Source organism: Lagopus muta, chromosome 7 (genome assembly GCF_023343835.1).
Source record: "Lagopus muta isolate bLagMut1 chromosome 7, bLagMut1 primary, whole genome shotgun sequence".
Classification (NCBI taxonomy): Eukaryota; Metazoa; Chordata; class Aves; order Galliformes; family Phasianidae; genus Lagopus; species Lagopus muta.
The window spans coordinates 10,072,791-10,088,753 of NC_064439.1; the positions used below are offsets into that span (position 1 = coordinate 10,072,791).

Here is a 15,963-nt window from a genome sequence, read left to right on the forward strand (position 1 = left end):
CTTAGCAAAAGTTTTGTTTAGGGAAATCTAGTTTTGTTCAAAAATTATTGGAATTGAGTGATCCTTCATGGTCGTCTTACCATGGTTAAAAACAGCACTTAAAAGCCACTTGTGCTAAAAGGCTGAGATAAAAAATACCTGCGGCCTTTAAATTGACAAGAGAATATTGCTGAGTCCACAGTTCATCTGCTCTTTACTCTCTTTTACTTTAACAACCAAATGAGGGGGAAGAGAAAGACTGAAACATTCAGGTGGGTGTCCTGAGGACCTGCATCACTGCTCCTGTGGTGCCCCGTGCTGGGCCTTTTCTGCAGCATAACTGCAGAGCATCCTGCAGGAACGGCCCCTGCATGCTGGTGTACATGGGCACCTCAGCAGGTATCCGGGCTGGGGAGAGAAGTGCGAATGGAAAAACCCATTTTCACTGACCATTTGCTTCCTCGCTTGTGCCTCTTTCCTGACACAGATCTGTTTTTTTTAGGTTCCTGAACCTCTTGGGTTGCAATAAACTCAGTTCTACATGTTGTCTGTCTTCCTAATTCCATCTCCTCTCTTTGGTCTCAAAAACTCTTGGCTGAGTTCTGCACTTCATAGCTCATCTGAGCCCCCAGATGGAACCTCCCTGACTGGAAATGATCTCAGTGAGCACATCAAAACATTGGCACCTCAGATTAGGTACCTAAGTCCAGAGGCTCTGTGCTCCACTCCCCATGATAATGGTGTGATAGTTAGATAGTGTGTTTGCAGCAGAAGCTTCTAATATCCAAGTAAGGCCCTTAGTAAACTTATAACTTTCTTACAGAACAGCTGCATAAGTTGCTTTTCACACTAAGCTGCAGCAAATATTTTGCTTAAAAGCCAAAACTGGAGTGTTCTGGCTAATCCAAGATAAAGCACATCTGCAGGGTAGGCCTAGCACAGGACAAAACAATTACGACATTTTAACCTCTAGCACAGGACAGAACAAACATGATAACCTTAAACTCTAGAACAAATGCAATAACCTTACAAAATTTTGCCCTTCTACCTCCAGAAAGAATATGAGATGTCCTTACCAACAACAGGTTGATGATAGACCTAGTATGGAAATACTCCTTAGTAGCTGTGTCAAGAAGATTGTGAGCCTGGGCTGCTGAACCAGGGAGTAACTAGGAGAGATGATAATGTGCACTGGGAGAAGGGCTATATAATGGGATGCAATTCACTGGCAAGGCACATGTTAACTTAGTATGAGTTACACTGTTCTATTTTCATAACCCTACTACATATTTTTGTTGTTGAGACTCTCTACCTGCTTTTAAGTATTACAGTACCATTTCCCAAAATGATTTTTAAAATGCATACTCAAAGCATTTGGACCATTTAAAAATCCTGATCACCATTTAAAAAACAAAACAAAACAACAAAACCTTTCTTTTTTAACTAAAACTCTCTCTAAAATGGGTTCTGGAAACACAAGCTGCCCTGCCATCCTCCTCTTACCCGCATCCTGCCCTCGCCCTCCCGCTGCTGCTATGGGTGTGTGGGACCTGTATGGGCACAGTGGATGAGCCCCACTGCCCGGCCCCATGCTCCTCCCATACCGTCCTCATGAGGGTAACCCCAGCTCAGCCCCTTGCTGCCATCATCCATTGTGGAGCCAGGAGTGGGGTGAGTCTACATTTATTCTTGTGACCTGTAGAGCTTTGGATATAACGAAAAAAATCTTTCCCAGTGAGGGTGGTGAGGCACTGGAACAGGCTGCCCAGAGATGTGGTTGATGCCCCATCCCTGGAGACTTTCAAGGCCAGGCTGGATCAGGCCCTGGGCAACCTGATGTAGCTGTGCTGTCCCTGTTCACTGCAGGGGAGTTGGACTAGATGGCCCTTGGAGGTCCCTTCCAACTCTAAAGGTTCTATGATTCCCCTGAGCAACCCAAAATTGGGCCACTGGAAATTACATTCAGTACCTTCAGCTTTTCAGAAAGGCAAGCTGAGGAACAGGGACTCCGAATCTCACCCTCTGAAATGCCATTTTGAAAGTGAGGGTAGATCCAAACCCGTTGGAAGCTATAAAGCAGAGGAGCCCCCAAATCATGTTATTTTTGGAAAGGGCCAATGGAAATCAGCGGATCACAGTTCTCCATGCTTGTGTCTGTGCAGCCAAAGCTGACAGAGATGTTGGAGCCCACGTATGACAAACAGCTGCTGGGTATTTGCACTGGCTGAAAGCTCTGGCGAGATGCAGCCCCTGCTCAGTGACTGAAGTGTCTGATCCGCGCTGTCCCGGCAGCAAGACCTTGCGACAAAAGTGATGTGACAAATCTGAGGAGTTTTACAGTACTAATGCTTGTTATTGCTTCTCACAAAATGTTACCAAGCTTACAATAATCTTTACACTTTCAGCAAAAATGTGAACAGTATATTTGAATATATTAAAAAGAATTAAAAAAACATTTCACAAAAAACATTTGTTGCCATATGAAAGTCTTTCAGCAATAAATGCCCACACCAGTATTTAAACATTGTTAAAAGTATAATGATTTGTACTAATAAATTATGCAACAAGAGAGGTAAACAAAATAAAATTACAGTATAGCTCTCAAGTGTTCCTCCACCGAGCTCACGCCGCTCTGGGAAGCTCAGTTTTAGATGACTAATTAAGAAACTGATATTTTCAGAGCAACAAAAATAAAAGCTTTTATTTGTTCATTTGAATATAAAACAGGCGTTATCACAGATGTACAAAGCGTACTGGTGGTTTAACATACAAGAAGGTTGCTGTCCTTTGCACATAAAAATTTTTGTTTGAAACTGTGATTGGCTGAGTTACATGAATTTCTCTAACCAGTCACCACACTCTATGAAATAACGCTGCTAACATTCAACTGATAAAAGGGACAGTCTTCCCTTGGGTAAAGTGTCAAGCAGGATTAAATATATATAATAAACAAGCACCATGAGGAATCTGCTCCTGTTTGATTAGTTTTGTGTTTCAATGTTCATTGTGTACCCTCTGTTTTGTGCATGTGCATCAAGTTGATTACATGGTTTTGTCTGACTTCAAAAGCACAAGGTCACAAGACAAACATTTTATACATTCTCATGAATGGTTTATCTACAGTACAATTTCTAATACAGAACAATCCTTCTTTATTGCTCGGTCTGATGGTGCTTAAATGTTTCCTGCCTTTTGCTTGCACAACAAAACCAGAAACTCGGTTTCTCATTTCTCTGTACTCAGAATTTAACAACCACAGATGACAGGTTGCAGAAGAGAGCTGTTATTAACTGCGCTTCACAACTGCATTGCAGTTCTTTTTTTTTTTTCTCTACTAATGCAAAGTTGACTTTGTGAGGGTTAAAGTGATGCCTTAAATGACAGCTAAATTTGTTTTGCAGTACTGAGATCAGCGGTAGCAGGACTTCACAAGTTAGTTTGCACACTGCAATTATGTCTGTAGTCAATCGACATCTCGTCTGAAACCTTACGGCGACTTGCCATTAGGAACAGACTTTATTCTTTTTAAAGGGAGCAGAAAATGAATTTGGCAAAATAGAGGATGGGTCTTCAGAGCATGAATAGAGCCATTCACAGACAATGGTGTCTGAATAGATGGTCTGAAATAAAACAAGTCAGACATGGTAAGATGCTCTGTACTGTACATGCAGACCGAAACGTCCCTACCTTTTAACGAGATTTCAAACACCCAGCACTGAGACTCAGAAGCCAAACAAAACTATTGTTAGCAGGGTCCATCTCTTGTCCAGCGTTCTGCAGAGGCAGACCAAGTACGTACGCCCCTCAGAGGTGACAGAAACGTGGTGACATTTGCCCTGCAACAATCTTAGTCATGCATATCCGGTAATGAGAGCCAGCACACGGACGTCATTTTGGACAATGAGAAAAGCACTCTTGGACTGCAGCTGGTAAATCCCACTCTCGATCACAAACAGGTCAATTCAGGTACAACCACATGAAGGAACGGGAAAGTTTTTAAAAAAGGGCTGTGGAGTGCAGGGAAGACAACAGAACTGGGCAATCAAACCTCTCCTTTATCCAAAGGTAGTAAAATGAAGGCAGCTGTGATGCATGTTTTCCTACTCTTCGCCCACTGATGGATGACCTCAGGTCAGAGACCCCGGCACTCCGCTCTTTGAACAGGCAGTTCGGTTCCTCTGATGTTTTAATTGGCTTAGGGACTAGTTAGCAGATGCACGATTCGTGTTGGCTTGGCTGTAGTGACTGTACGCTCCTCTCCGTTAGGAATAAATTAAAGACCATTGAAACAATCATTTTATGTAAATGTAAACTGGATGCCTTGGCCACTGAGCTATGTGTCCTAGCTGAGAGGCAAACTGATAACTGTGCAAATAACCCCAAAACGTTTCATTATAGCAATAAAAACACCAACTAAAACAATGAAAAAATTGTGCAACAAAGTTCTGCAGCTAGACAACAGTGCTACTCCTCAACCTGCCTTTTCTAAGTCTAACAAGTGTATGCACATGCCAGCACGAATATTTATTGTTGCCTCCATGGCAAAGAAAAAAAAATTCTTGTAGTGCATTTTTAGTTTTAAATTCATTCACTGCCTCAAAGGCAGCAATAATTCCACTTGCTGGTATCTAGAGGATTCTTTTAGACAGGGATACTCTAGCAATCCAGGATTGCTTTGTTCAAAAAATTTGTGAGTAACATTTGATTATCTACAGTGGGAGACACCATGCAAGTGACAAGTACTGCATTTTAAACTTTAAAATCTTTTTGTCATTAGTGAATTTATATTTCATATATATATATTTGATGTGATACTATCCACTCAAGATAATACAACACTTTGTTTTTATATTAGCAAACATTTCAAGAGTTTAATATTCTTGAATGTTTTTTCTCTTTTATACTTCTAAAGAGATCAAAATAAATTAAACGTTTTGTACATAATTACAGAAGAAGTAGTTAACTTATTTTATCTTTTTCGTTTAGTACAAAGATATTTGCAAGTTCGCCGCCGAAATACACCTTATTTATAAATTTCTTCCACTCTAACGCTAACTGCCAAGGCGCTTCGGCCTTCGTGCTTTCGGCACCTCTGCCAGAAAGCTGCTAGATTTCTAATGGAAAGGTGCTGCTTTGGGTATTCTCCTCGTACCACTACATAGTTTCCTAAGATGTGGGACCTAAAATGGCTTAAGTTAGCAACAGGTCTGTGTTCATCAGCTTTTTATGACACATTAAAGCAAATGAAGAAAACGACTCTTTGTATTAGTCTGCAAATTGGTTTAAAAGAATCCATTCGGAGGGCAGAATGAAAAAAAAAAATCTACTTCAGCTTACTTAATGTCAAACACAAAGCCACATTTACTCAGAAAGCAGTATTGTCCAATAAGCAAAAAAAAAAAAAAAAAGAAAGGGTTTTCAATGGGCTTTTCCACCAAACCGAAGGGCCTTACCCCAGAGTCCTTCTTTTCTAAAATTTAGTGGTAAAGAAAAAATTTCACATTTCATTTCCTGCCAATCGTGACTGCTTTGAAAAGTCATAATAGAAACAGTTTCATTCTGATGAGTGTCAGCATCTTATCTGCACTTTTTTTTTTTAGTGGACACCAAAAAATTTTATACATCTATAGTAAAGTCCATGGAAGCTTTAAGGTACAAGACTACATGTTGTAGGCCACATAGATGGGATCTAGCTGGTCTGCCAAAAATCCATCTCGTAGGTGCATACGTTGTTTCTCTCCACGGGAGTTGATAGGAATTACACCAATGTCCACCACCACCACCACCCCTACAATCAGGTAGTGCTCCTCCAGGACCACGTTGGTGACCAAAGGAACCAGGTCCAAAGCTTCTTGCTCCGATCCATCCAGCTCAACTACAACGACCAATAAATTTGTCCAGGTAAACACCGCACTGGAATCAAAGAAAAAGAAGTATTAGGGGTTTTTTGTTTTGTTTTATTATTTTGTTTTTTTTCCACCTTATTTACTGCTTGTTTTAGCTGCGATGTCTCCTTCTGCATGCTCAGGCCTGAGCACAGAACCTAAGCGACAAGAGAGAAGGTGCTTACAGGCAGGGCAGAAAACCAGTCTGATGAGCTTGCTCTTTGACATCACTGCAACATTAAGATGTGGGCTACACCTTGCAGAATCCTGAGTCTCATCCTCGCCTGCTGCATATGGGGACAGCAGGAAGGAGCACAGCCCCCTCTGAAGCCAGCAGGCTGCCGCAGCTCTGCCGTGCTCACCAAGGCAGGCAGTGTGTGGGTGCAAGTTTTCACTGGGTTTTTCTGAAGCGCAGCCCAGAGGAGCAAAGGAGGTTAAGAGAGAAGACAGGGATACAAGGCTGTAAGGAAAACGGCTCTGCAGAGAAGATAAACTTTGCCTAAGAAGGGGCTTTTGCTGGGTGCTGTGCCAGCGTGGGACGGGCCTTCTGCACTGGGCTGGCGGTCTGCCTGGCCGGTCACAGCTCAGTACAGAAGAGCTCAGCTTCTTCTGGATCAATTGGGTTATGCAGAAACCATCTGCTTTATATCAGTCATGTTTTATTTCTGGTGGGCTTAAAGGGACAGGAGTTTTTACAACCCTTATCAACGGGTGAGATGGTGGAAGAAATATCATTATCATCAATGTCTCTTCTTTACTGAAAGAACTTTGTATGACCCCAGTATTTTGGCTGGTAAAACAGGTAAATTCTGTTTTCTGCTACTGGGCATCTTTGCTTTGTCCTTCCACCATGGTGGCAGGGAAGGCACAAAAGCCTGGTGTGTTCTTCCCTCCTTCCCTTTCCCCTTTTCTCAAATTCCTCCAAAGCACCTGAAGTCTCACAGGAGGTCAGCAGGACTGAGGATCCACGAAGTGCAGTCTTATTCAGGCACATGTTTAAGATATCAACAGTGGCTATTTCTTGCTCTACCTTTTTCTGTAGCAAAAATAATTAGAATTTACACTTTAACTCAAATAACAAATTCTGTGCTCTATCCTCCTTTACCTTAAAAAATCAGAGGATAATTTTCCAGAACTGTCTTGAGTGTAAGCACCTGAAATTAAGAATATATTCTGTATCTAAGGTAAATTCAAGAGAGCTACTTATGCTAAGGTCAATCCTTGACTGAAGTCAGTCTGAAGAAGTGCACTGTTTTGGTCTATTAAAATTCTGAATATCCTTGTATGTTGGAAACACATCTTACTTTGCCCGAAAGTTAGCTACGAAAACGTGTTCTAAGTTGACACTTAGAAGAATAGATTTTAGGTTTAGAATATTTATTAAAAATACATATTTCATTTTCAGATCCTGCTAAAGTACAGTTTGATTGAATTTTTACCTATGTGCTTATTGATCTGGAAAACTAATGGGCATTCAAAGTAAGGTTGCTTTTGACTCAGTGGTGCTATTAAATGAATTTTAATTTGTAACTATGCTTTCACACAAGCTCTAGTAAGCTACACAAGCATCTGAGTTAATATTACATATGTTTTAACAAAAAAAGCTTGGGAGGTTTAATTAAAATATTAGAAAGCAGTTGAAACCATGCTTTAAGCCAACTGTTACTTGTTTCTTGGGAAAGCAATTAATGGAAAGATTCAGCAGCAGGTCCCTAAAACACAGCTATGGAGAAGTCAGTTTGTCTAGAGTTCAAAAGACTAATTCCAAAAACCTTCATGAAGCTGCTTTTAATTCCAAGGATCACTGACACTCCTAAGAAGGTATCAATTTAAAACTTATTTCTCTTGTCATGATTCCAATTCAGTGGTGACCGCTGCAGACACAAAGAAATATTGTCCTTTACATTTCCACCAGCTGATATGGATTTACACTGCTTGGTGCAGTTATACATCGCAACAGAAAAGGACTGAGTGCTTGTTATACACTGAGGCAAAGGAGGTCCGAAGGCATAGGCTGTGCTATTAAAATCTCTTAAGAAAACAGAATAACGTTAAATGATCTTTCAATCAGATCCTCAGTAACAGAAGTTGCACACAAGATCGTGTGTCAGTCAACAGTCCGTGCTTTCCTCAGCAGCGTTACATGCTATGCAAGGAGCACACTTCTTTGAAGCTGGGGCTATTTTTATTATTCGTTGGCTGGCCTGCCCAGTGCCTTTTGTTTGCAATAGGTATCAATGCAGTTCAATTCTTAATGGGTCGCTGTAACTGAAAGAACAGCGGTCTCTAACAAAACCAAACGCTCATGTCCCAACCCAAACAAAAGCATATATCAAAGAAAGACTGGATACTATTTTGTCAAGGGGTGCTCCCCAAAGTCAAGAGGAGAAGCTGAAAGAAAAGCTGAGTGAGAAAATTCAAGGTCAGGGTCAGACTATGAAAGAAAACTCCATATTGGCAACTCCTCTCTTTGAACATCTGTTTTTCTGAAGGACCACTTCACAAAAACATCCAGCTCACCTCCAATTTCTCCTCCTTGAGGAAAAAGCTACCTAACAACTATCAGAGTTTGCCTTTGAGCAGAAGGTAGTAATAGCATCACTAATGCTTTCTGAAATTTTGCTTGTGGTCTAAGAATTATTTGCATGTACTTCTACCTTCTTGAAGAAATCTAACAGCCTTTCTTTAATTTTCCCAGCCTACACCAACCATTCCTGAGCTGTCCCTACACCATTCAAGATTTCCGTGGTAATAGAAGGGAAGGATGGAAAGGGATTCACAAAGAGCTTTCAGTGGTATTGAGAAAAGGAATACAACTTAAGCCTTTCTTGCCACTGAAATCAATAATGATCACTTCTGCAGTATGATATGGCTGCTTCTTTCACTGCCCCAGGAGGACACGTTTCTGACAGCAGGTACACCGGAACACACAGATTTTGAATTTGTGGCCATCTACAACAGAGTTTCCCTGAATAGTTTTCCATCCACTGTTGATAAGAATACATCTGAAAGGAGCATTTCATGACATCCTTTGTGGGTTTGTACTGATCTCTACTCTGCGAGGACCCAGAATCCTCTACTTTTGTCAGCACAGCACAGCATGGTGATGATTATGTTGCAGGAAGACTGCAATCAGGTAAAACCCCAGATACAGTCAACCAAGCAATTAACTGTTTCATAACAGATGTTTGAGAAAAAGGCGGCTAATTGTCACTGAAGAAACCAGTATGGTTGCTATGCTTCTTTACTGCTTCAGGCCATACCTATAGCCTGAAAACAAAAATGGAGTCACATCCTGTACTAGCTGACTTGCTTTAACTGCTGAGATTGTTGATTTGGTTGAAAGAAGAAGGGCTGAGCTGAGGTTAGATCAAACCGAAACAACGACCTGATTCAGTCTTCTGATGCAAAAATAATGAAAAGCAATTTGGCCTCAAGTCGGCCTAGTGAAATCATTACCTGCTGTGTGCATTTGACGATGTGATACATTGATTAAGACAACATCATTATTAACTCATTGATTTACTGCTTCAATTTCCATTGTGACCTTGATTTGATCACTGCTTGATTTATTAATGACCAATTCAAAAGTAACAGTGCGTTCACTAATAACGTTTATTAGTGTGTTCATTTATTTTAAATGCCCGCTTGCTTACTCCTTCTAATAAGAGCACTCATAAAGCTTGAGTTCACACCAAGCTTTTTTTCCTGGTGAGAGCAGAAAACATCCACTGACCTACCTGAGAGCTGCTTGCTTCTCTCAAACTGAAAGTTTAATCTTTTACTCATATTTCAAAACACACCAAAGAAAAGAAATGCATCGAATGATCTTAACGGAAAACAATCCTTCCTGATTACATTTGTTCATGAAAAGTCTCATCCTAAAGGCATATTTACCACCGGTAATAAATCCTGCGACCGTCCCGACCGATCATTTCCTGGACCAATTGCAACATCCAAGAAAAACCCCAGATAATATAGATATTCCAGCTTTATGTAAGAGCCATAGCGTTACATAACCCTTACCATTCAGTGATGCTCTTGTGTGCTCTAATTACAGAGGTCTCAATATCGATTGGATGATATCTCATCCCTCGTAACTCCATGGCTTCATCTAATGCACCCACAACATAAAGTGCATCGTGGCGTTCTGGTTGTAAGGGAAAAAGAATTAATGACTGCTCTCCAGAGCATCAAATCACAAAACCAATCACATTAATAAACAAGGAAAATATATATAGCAGAAATTATCCTTGAATTTCTGATCCCTCCAACTGATTTTCAAACTAATAAGCATTCTTCATCACTGAAATGTAGCAGAAGGCAGAAGAAAGGAATGCAGAACCACTATTCACATCTGAAGAAGACAAAGATATGTCTTTACCCAAGAACAGTGGGACAATTTCCTTTGTCCTTAAGGTGGATGTAACAAAAAAAAAAAAAACAAAAAAAATTTTTTCAAGGCAAATTTCTGAACAGACAACAGACTCCTTGTTTTTCTCTCTTTGTTTTCAAAGACTTGACCCTAACATTATGGAATGTTGTTCCAGCAGCCTTGAGAAGGTCAGTACTGATGCCTTATGTTGTACTACACTAGTCTTCATCAATTAGAAATATGTGCAGCATGTTAGATAGCAAATATCTCATTAAGACAAATACAAGTTCTGAAGAGTAATCCTCTTGTAATATGAATTTTTATTGACTAAAGAAATAAATGAGGCTGAAATTAGGCTTTTTAAAAGATATCAGGCTGATAATAAACGCTTGCACATCATCCTTAAAGGAAATTATGTTTGCTAATAGTCTTAAAAGCAGATAACTGGTTCTTTTCATAACAACTCAGAGAGTTGTATGGTGGTAATCACAAATCATAGAATCATAGAATGGCTTGGGCTGAAAGGGATCTTAAAGATCATCCAGTTCCATCATGGGCTTGTTGCTACCCATCAGATCAGGTTGCCCAGGGTCCAGTCCAGTCCGGCCTTGAATTACCTCAAAGGATGAAGCATTCCTCTGGGCAACCTGTTCCACTGCTTTACCACCCTCTGAGCAGAGAACTTCTTCCTAACGTCTAACCTAATTTTCCCTTTTCTAGTTTAAAGCCATTCTCCTGTCATTATCAAACTGCGTAATCGTGGTCTTTGTTTTATTTTTGGATTGTCTTAACATGTTTTTTTTTTGCAGTTCTAGTAGCTTCACTGACAGAACCAGCTAGATAACACAGGCCAGGAGACACAACCAACATAATCAAAATGATACGCACAGACCCATGGCAGACAAGGAGAAACCCCTTACCTCCATTTGCATCTGTAAGCTCTGTTCTTCGCAGGAACCCCAGATAGCCAGTCCGAGCCCAAATAGTTTGTGTGTCTCCAAAGCTGAGTCTTGAATTAAAATGATCTGATTGCAAAGATTCATCTCCATATATGGTAAAGTACCCACTGGCATTGTGAGTGCTGTGAACCCATATCTAAGTTAAAAGCAATTATACTGGTATTAATTAAAGCAGCTTTCCAGAATGAAGCATTATTGAAAATTCTTAATGCAAATATTTTCAGTCATAGCTAGATAATACATGTAACCATAAATAATGCCTTTTAACACTGTTCCTGACCCACTTGTATGCACGAATCAAGACCCAAATCTGACCTCGCTGAAGTCAAAGCGCAGAGCTAATCTGTGCTAGTCCATGGGAATGCAGGAGTCATGTTGTGGGGACGCTCTCCCTGCAGCTTTCCAGCCCCAGGTCAGCCTCAGACTTGCACAGACTCCTGCAACTGTCATTGCTCTGAGCTCTGCCTGGGCTGTGGCAATTCTCAGATGCTGCTGTAGACATACTGCTCTTCCATAGCCCCCTGGGCCTGGTTCAGTGTATTTGATCCAGCTGGACATTGTCAGTGAACACAAAACAGACAGATACCTCCCACAGCACCGGCGTAGTGGGAAAGGCTACAACATTTGAAATGGAATTTGCATTATTTTAGAGGGAGAGGCCAGGGACCTTCACATGTGGAAAAGGGTTCATTTCAGCTAACTCAAGACATCATGGAATATTCACACTTTCATAGTGATGAAATCTTAAAAATGAATCTCACAAATCAGATTGCAATCTTAATTATGACTACGCAAATCCCTCATTTTGTTAATTAGATCCTTTAATTGCTCTTTGAAAATAACATTTTAAGTTTTTTCTCTCTCTAGAAACTTAAAAATAAATCAGAAAAACACATAGCCTTGCTCAACTCAGCTAATGAGAGTGCTTCAGTGCACTGAAGCACAATGACTATAAAGAGGAAAACACTGAAACCCCTCTAGCTGAAATTAGACTAATCAATACACTTATTTTTTTCATTAAAGTTTTCATTGGAATTACTCAAGCATCAAGTAGAAAATGTAATTAGAGAAAGCAGATTGTTTTCAAATTATTTCATAGACTTGAGCTATTATTAGCATTTATCAAGTATGCCAATAACATTTTTAATAAAGATACAAATATCACACCACGCACTTCATACACAATCGAGGTCTGCATCATTTAAGTTTTTTTAACCTAGCATTTAATAAGATGCATGATAGGAAACCACTGGCAAATATTTTGATAGCTTTTCCCCTGAGATTCAGTTCCAAGTACGCAAAGGTGAAGTTTTCATGACTCACCTCACCAAGATGAGAATCTCCTAAGGGCCCCTTAGTTTCTGGATTAGCAATAATGATACGTACTCCAGGCAGGATCTATTGAAAGAACACATGAAGAATGAGAAAGGAGGTACTTACGCAATCATAAGCTGAATATTCTTCCCCAAAAATGCCTTCACAGTAAATCTGAAGGCATCCTTAAGAAGCTGAAGTAGACATACTGAATAAAAAATTGAAATAGTCAATTGATGTAACAAATCTAGATATTTGGGAAATGTTAAAGTAAAACCTCTTATCTTTGTGAAAGCTGCTCCATCAATAAAAACTTGTCAAAAGTCAAATATTGATCTACAAAATGAACAGCAAAAAAAACCCACCAAAAACTCCAAAAATCATATCAAACAGCCCCAAATCTCTTTGACAGTACATAACAGAATGGAAAAAACCCACCCTATTCACACAAAAGCTTGCTTTGAAGCAAAGAGGAAGCCCTGTAGGCAGCACATAGTCTCTTAAGAACAAGACCCTTGCCAGTGACTCCATGTAACAGGCTGGCATTCAAACACTGCAGAGGTGGGCAGATGCTAAAACCTAAAATAGCACAGGGAGCATCCTCTGAAATGAACGTTTGCAAAGATATAATCAGACTGCTTTAGATGAGCACAGAGAGAGCCAAGGGCAGCCTGTGAGCGGGCTGCCTCAGTGGCTGAGCGGCTCCGTCCCCTCCGCCTCACATAGGCAGGGCACGCTTGGCAGCACACCTCAGCCACTGGCACGTGGCTGGGCGCTGTGTCCTACACAGAGCTGAGCATGGCACCAGTGTCTGCTGGGCCCCCTGGCCTGTCTCCACTGGGGTGCTGCACCCCTCTACCGATGGACAGAAGCCTACAGGTAAAGCGTCGACACTGAGACTTCGCTAAAGGCACACGTGTGCCACATCTGTAGGATGAGATGCAGCTTCTGAGCAATGAAGCAGGCCCTGCCGCTGGCACTCCAGCAGCAAAGAAAGGCCTTTGGCTGCACAGCTGATAAAGCCTTCTGGAGCGCTGCGTTTGCTTGAAAAATGAACAGACATGGAAATGCACTGAAATCATTTACTATAAAGGAGATGTTTGAATCTTCTCTCAGTACTTACTTTTCCTGACTCCATGAGGGGCAGACTATGCGGAGATCCTCTTTCTACTAAACGAACTCTGTAAAATACACGTGAAAATAATACAGATAGTAGATGGTTGCGTTTATTTGCTTTCCACTGATATTTATTTCTAAAGGGAACGGCTGATGGTCACAGAGATTAATGCTATTTTTGGAACAGATGGAGCTTATATCCTCTAAAACATCCTGAGGCCCAACATTTAATTTTTGGCAAAACTTACAGCTTGGAAAGTAATGAAAAAAAGATGGCTACAAACATTTTCTTAAACACTAAATTCTTCCAATGTAATTGGTGCCTTATATTTATTTTGATAGACTTTTGTAAATGGAATTCCAAGCACAAAATTATTCCCAACAAAAGGGATCTAAAGCATTGATTTTCCACAAGAACATCATAAATGTCAGGGCACAGAAACAAAAGCATGTGAGCTGAGTGAGCAACCACATTCCATGAGTGGGTAATGGTTGAAACCAAAGTCATCCCTAAAGAGCTCATAACCACAACTTGGACTGAAATCTGCCTTAGCAATCTTTTGATCATTTTCGATGGACAATGTTTGATAAACATTTTAGTAACAACAACAAAAAAAACCCTTAAATGAAAAAATGCTATTACTGTTGAGGTCAGACCCTTACTGACTGTGACACTCTGGTCTGCTCTCTTCCCTTCTTAGATAACTCATTTTCCCACTGAAGGAAAAGCTATGGCAGCTCTCCTGGAGAAGCATGATGGTCTGGAAGGAGATTGCTCATCTAACATTGGAAAGAGACTGTGAAGTCCTAAAATGGTCTATCAGCTCAGCCAGTAGACGGGGAAGAGATTTCTGGTAACAAATAGGCATTTCTGTATCCCAAGTGAGATACCTTAAAAGCCATAGCAGAATCATGAAAAACTTCCCACTCTCCCAAATTTTCATATCCCACAGAGCTGATCTAAATCTCTTCTTCCACCAAGCAAGCAGTTCTTACCCCTCTCTTTCCACCAAATGCCACATTATAAAGAAAAAATCCCTGAGATATATAAAAAAATAATCTCGTAAAAGAAATGTTGATACAAGAGAGGGCACAGGAAGGCATAGCGAGGTGTGTAGAGAACTGGATCCAGTTGAAGTGATCACAAAACTGCAGTCAGTTAAGAGCTGTCGTGAGAGATCTTTTCTGCGCTGTTCTGATACCTTTTTATATGTGAGGCACTGCAGAGCTCAGTCTGGGGAGGGAGGGATGAGACACAGAGAGAACTCTGCTAAAGGTCCCTTGGGGAAGAGCAAAGCTTTGGCAATTTCAAGCCCCTACACATAAAAGAAGATGGAAAAAGATTTTCTCTTCTTTTTGTACTATTTCTTTGCTCTAGAAGTTATCCATAAAAGCTGGGACTGTCGAGGTCAAGGCAGGAACAGTGAATAGAGATTCATCTGCAGTGCTGGGGAGTCTCTCAGCCTTGATGGATGGGGCAGGGCCGAGCCCTGAGGCACAGCACAGCAGTGTGAACAGCTTCTCACACTAACAGCAAGAAATACATCCCAAGTTCCCAGCAATTTCAGAGCTCTTTTCCAATTTTACTTTATTGCCCTCTTCCACCTATGGAGTGTTACAGGCATGCATGTGCACACGTACGCATGTTGCCCATGACAGCTGAAAAGCAGCAAGGCCACCGCCAGCACCACAACAAAAGCACTGAAGCTGCAGTATCCAGCTGTCCCACCAGAGATATAGATGTGGGGCAGCAGAACCTCAGGAGCTTCACTGTAAGGTGTACATGTATGCCTAAAATCACGCTGCCCCATAACAGACACATCTACATATGCCCCTCCTGAATGGCCGCTCCAACAAGTCAAAGCAGACGTATTTTGGAGTATGCAGCAAGTGGTTTAAAAATAACTCTGTGCACGTCGAGAAAAAAAACCAAATGTTGCAAGAAGCAGTTGTTAATTAATGCCTCTATCTCTGCCTTTTTATATATAACTCTGTTCTGTAAAATCTGTAGAAGTTCAGAAATAGAAAATGCCTTACAGTGAGCTCTTAGCTGACATCTCTGATTTTCGATGCACACTTGCTAACAGGTAGCTGCTCTCAGGAGAACTGGTCATCATCTCACCCATGGGATCTCCTCTAGCAGAGACTTCTTCAATTATTTACCAACATTTGTCAAGTAGGTTTGATTTTTAAAAATAGACTATTTTAAAAAAACTCCAGCCATGTACAGACGTGAGAAAGATGGTGTGAAAAAAGGCAGCAAACACTTTATTTGAATTTGAGATTGGTATAAAAATAATTCAGTTTTAACACAAAATCACTCTGGGGCAGGAAA

At 40.8% G+C, this 15,963-nt stretch overlaps 1 protein-coding gene across 7 annotated transcripts in view; it reads right to left on the reverse strand.

Moving 5' to 3' along the window:
* Nucleotides 1-3,275: 3,275 nt before the first annotated feature.
* Nucleotides 3,276-15,963, reverse strand: part of DIP2C (disco interacting protein 2 homolog C) — a 288,797-nt gene continuing 276,109 nt past the window's right edge. For all 7 annotated transcript variants that reach the window (XM_048952277.1, XM_048952275.1, XM_048952276.1 and 4 more), the window contains 5 exons: nt 13,636-13,693; nt 12,522-12,596; nt 11,160-11,334; nt 9,891-10,014; nt 3,276-5,892 (listed from right to left, as the gene is read on the reverse strand). In XM_048952277.1, coding sequence (XP_048808234.1) covers nt 5,640-5,892; nt 9,891-10,014; nt 11,160-11,334; nt 12,522-12,596; nt 13,636-13,693 — 685 coding nt within the window. In that variant the 3' untranslated portion in view covers nt 3,276-5,639. The remainder of the gene's footprint in view (nt 5,893-9,890; nt 10,015-11,159; nt 11,335-12,521; nt 12,597-13,635; nt 13,694-15,963) is intronic.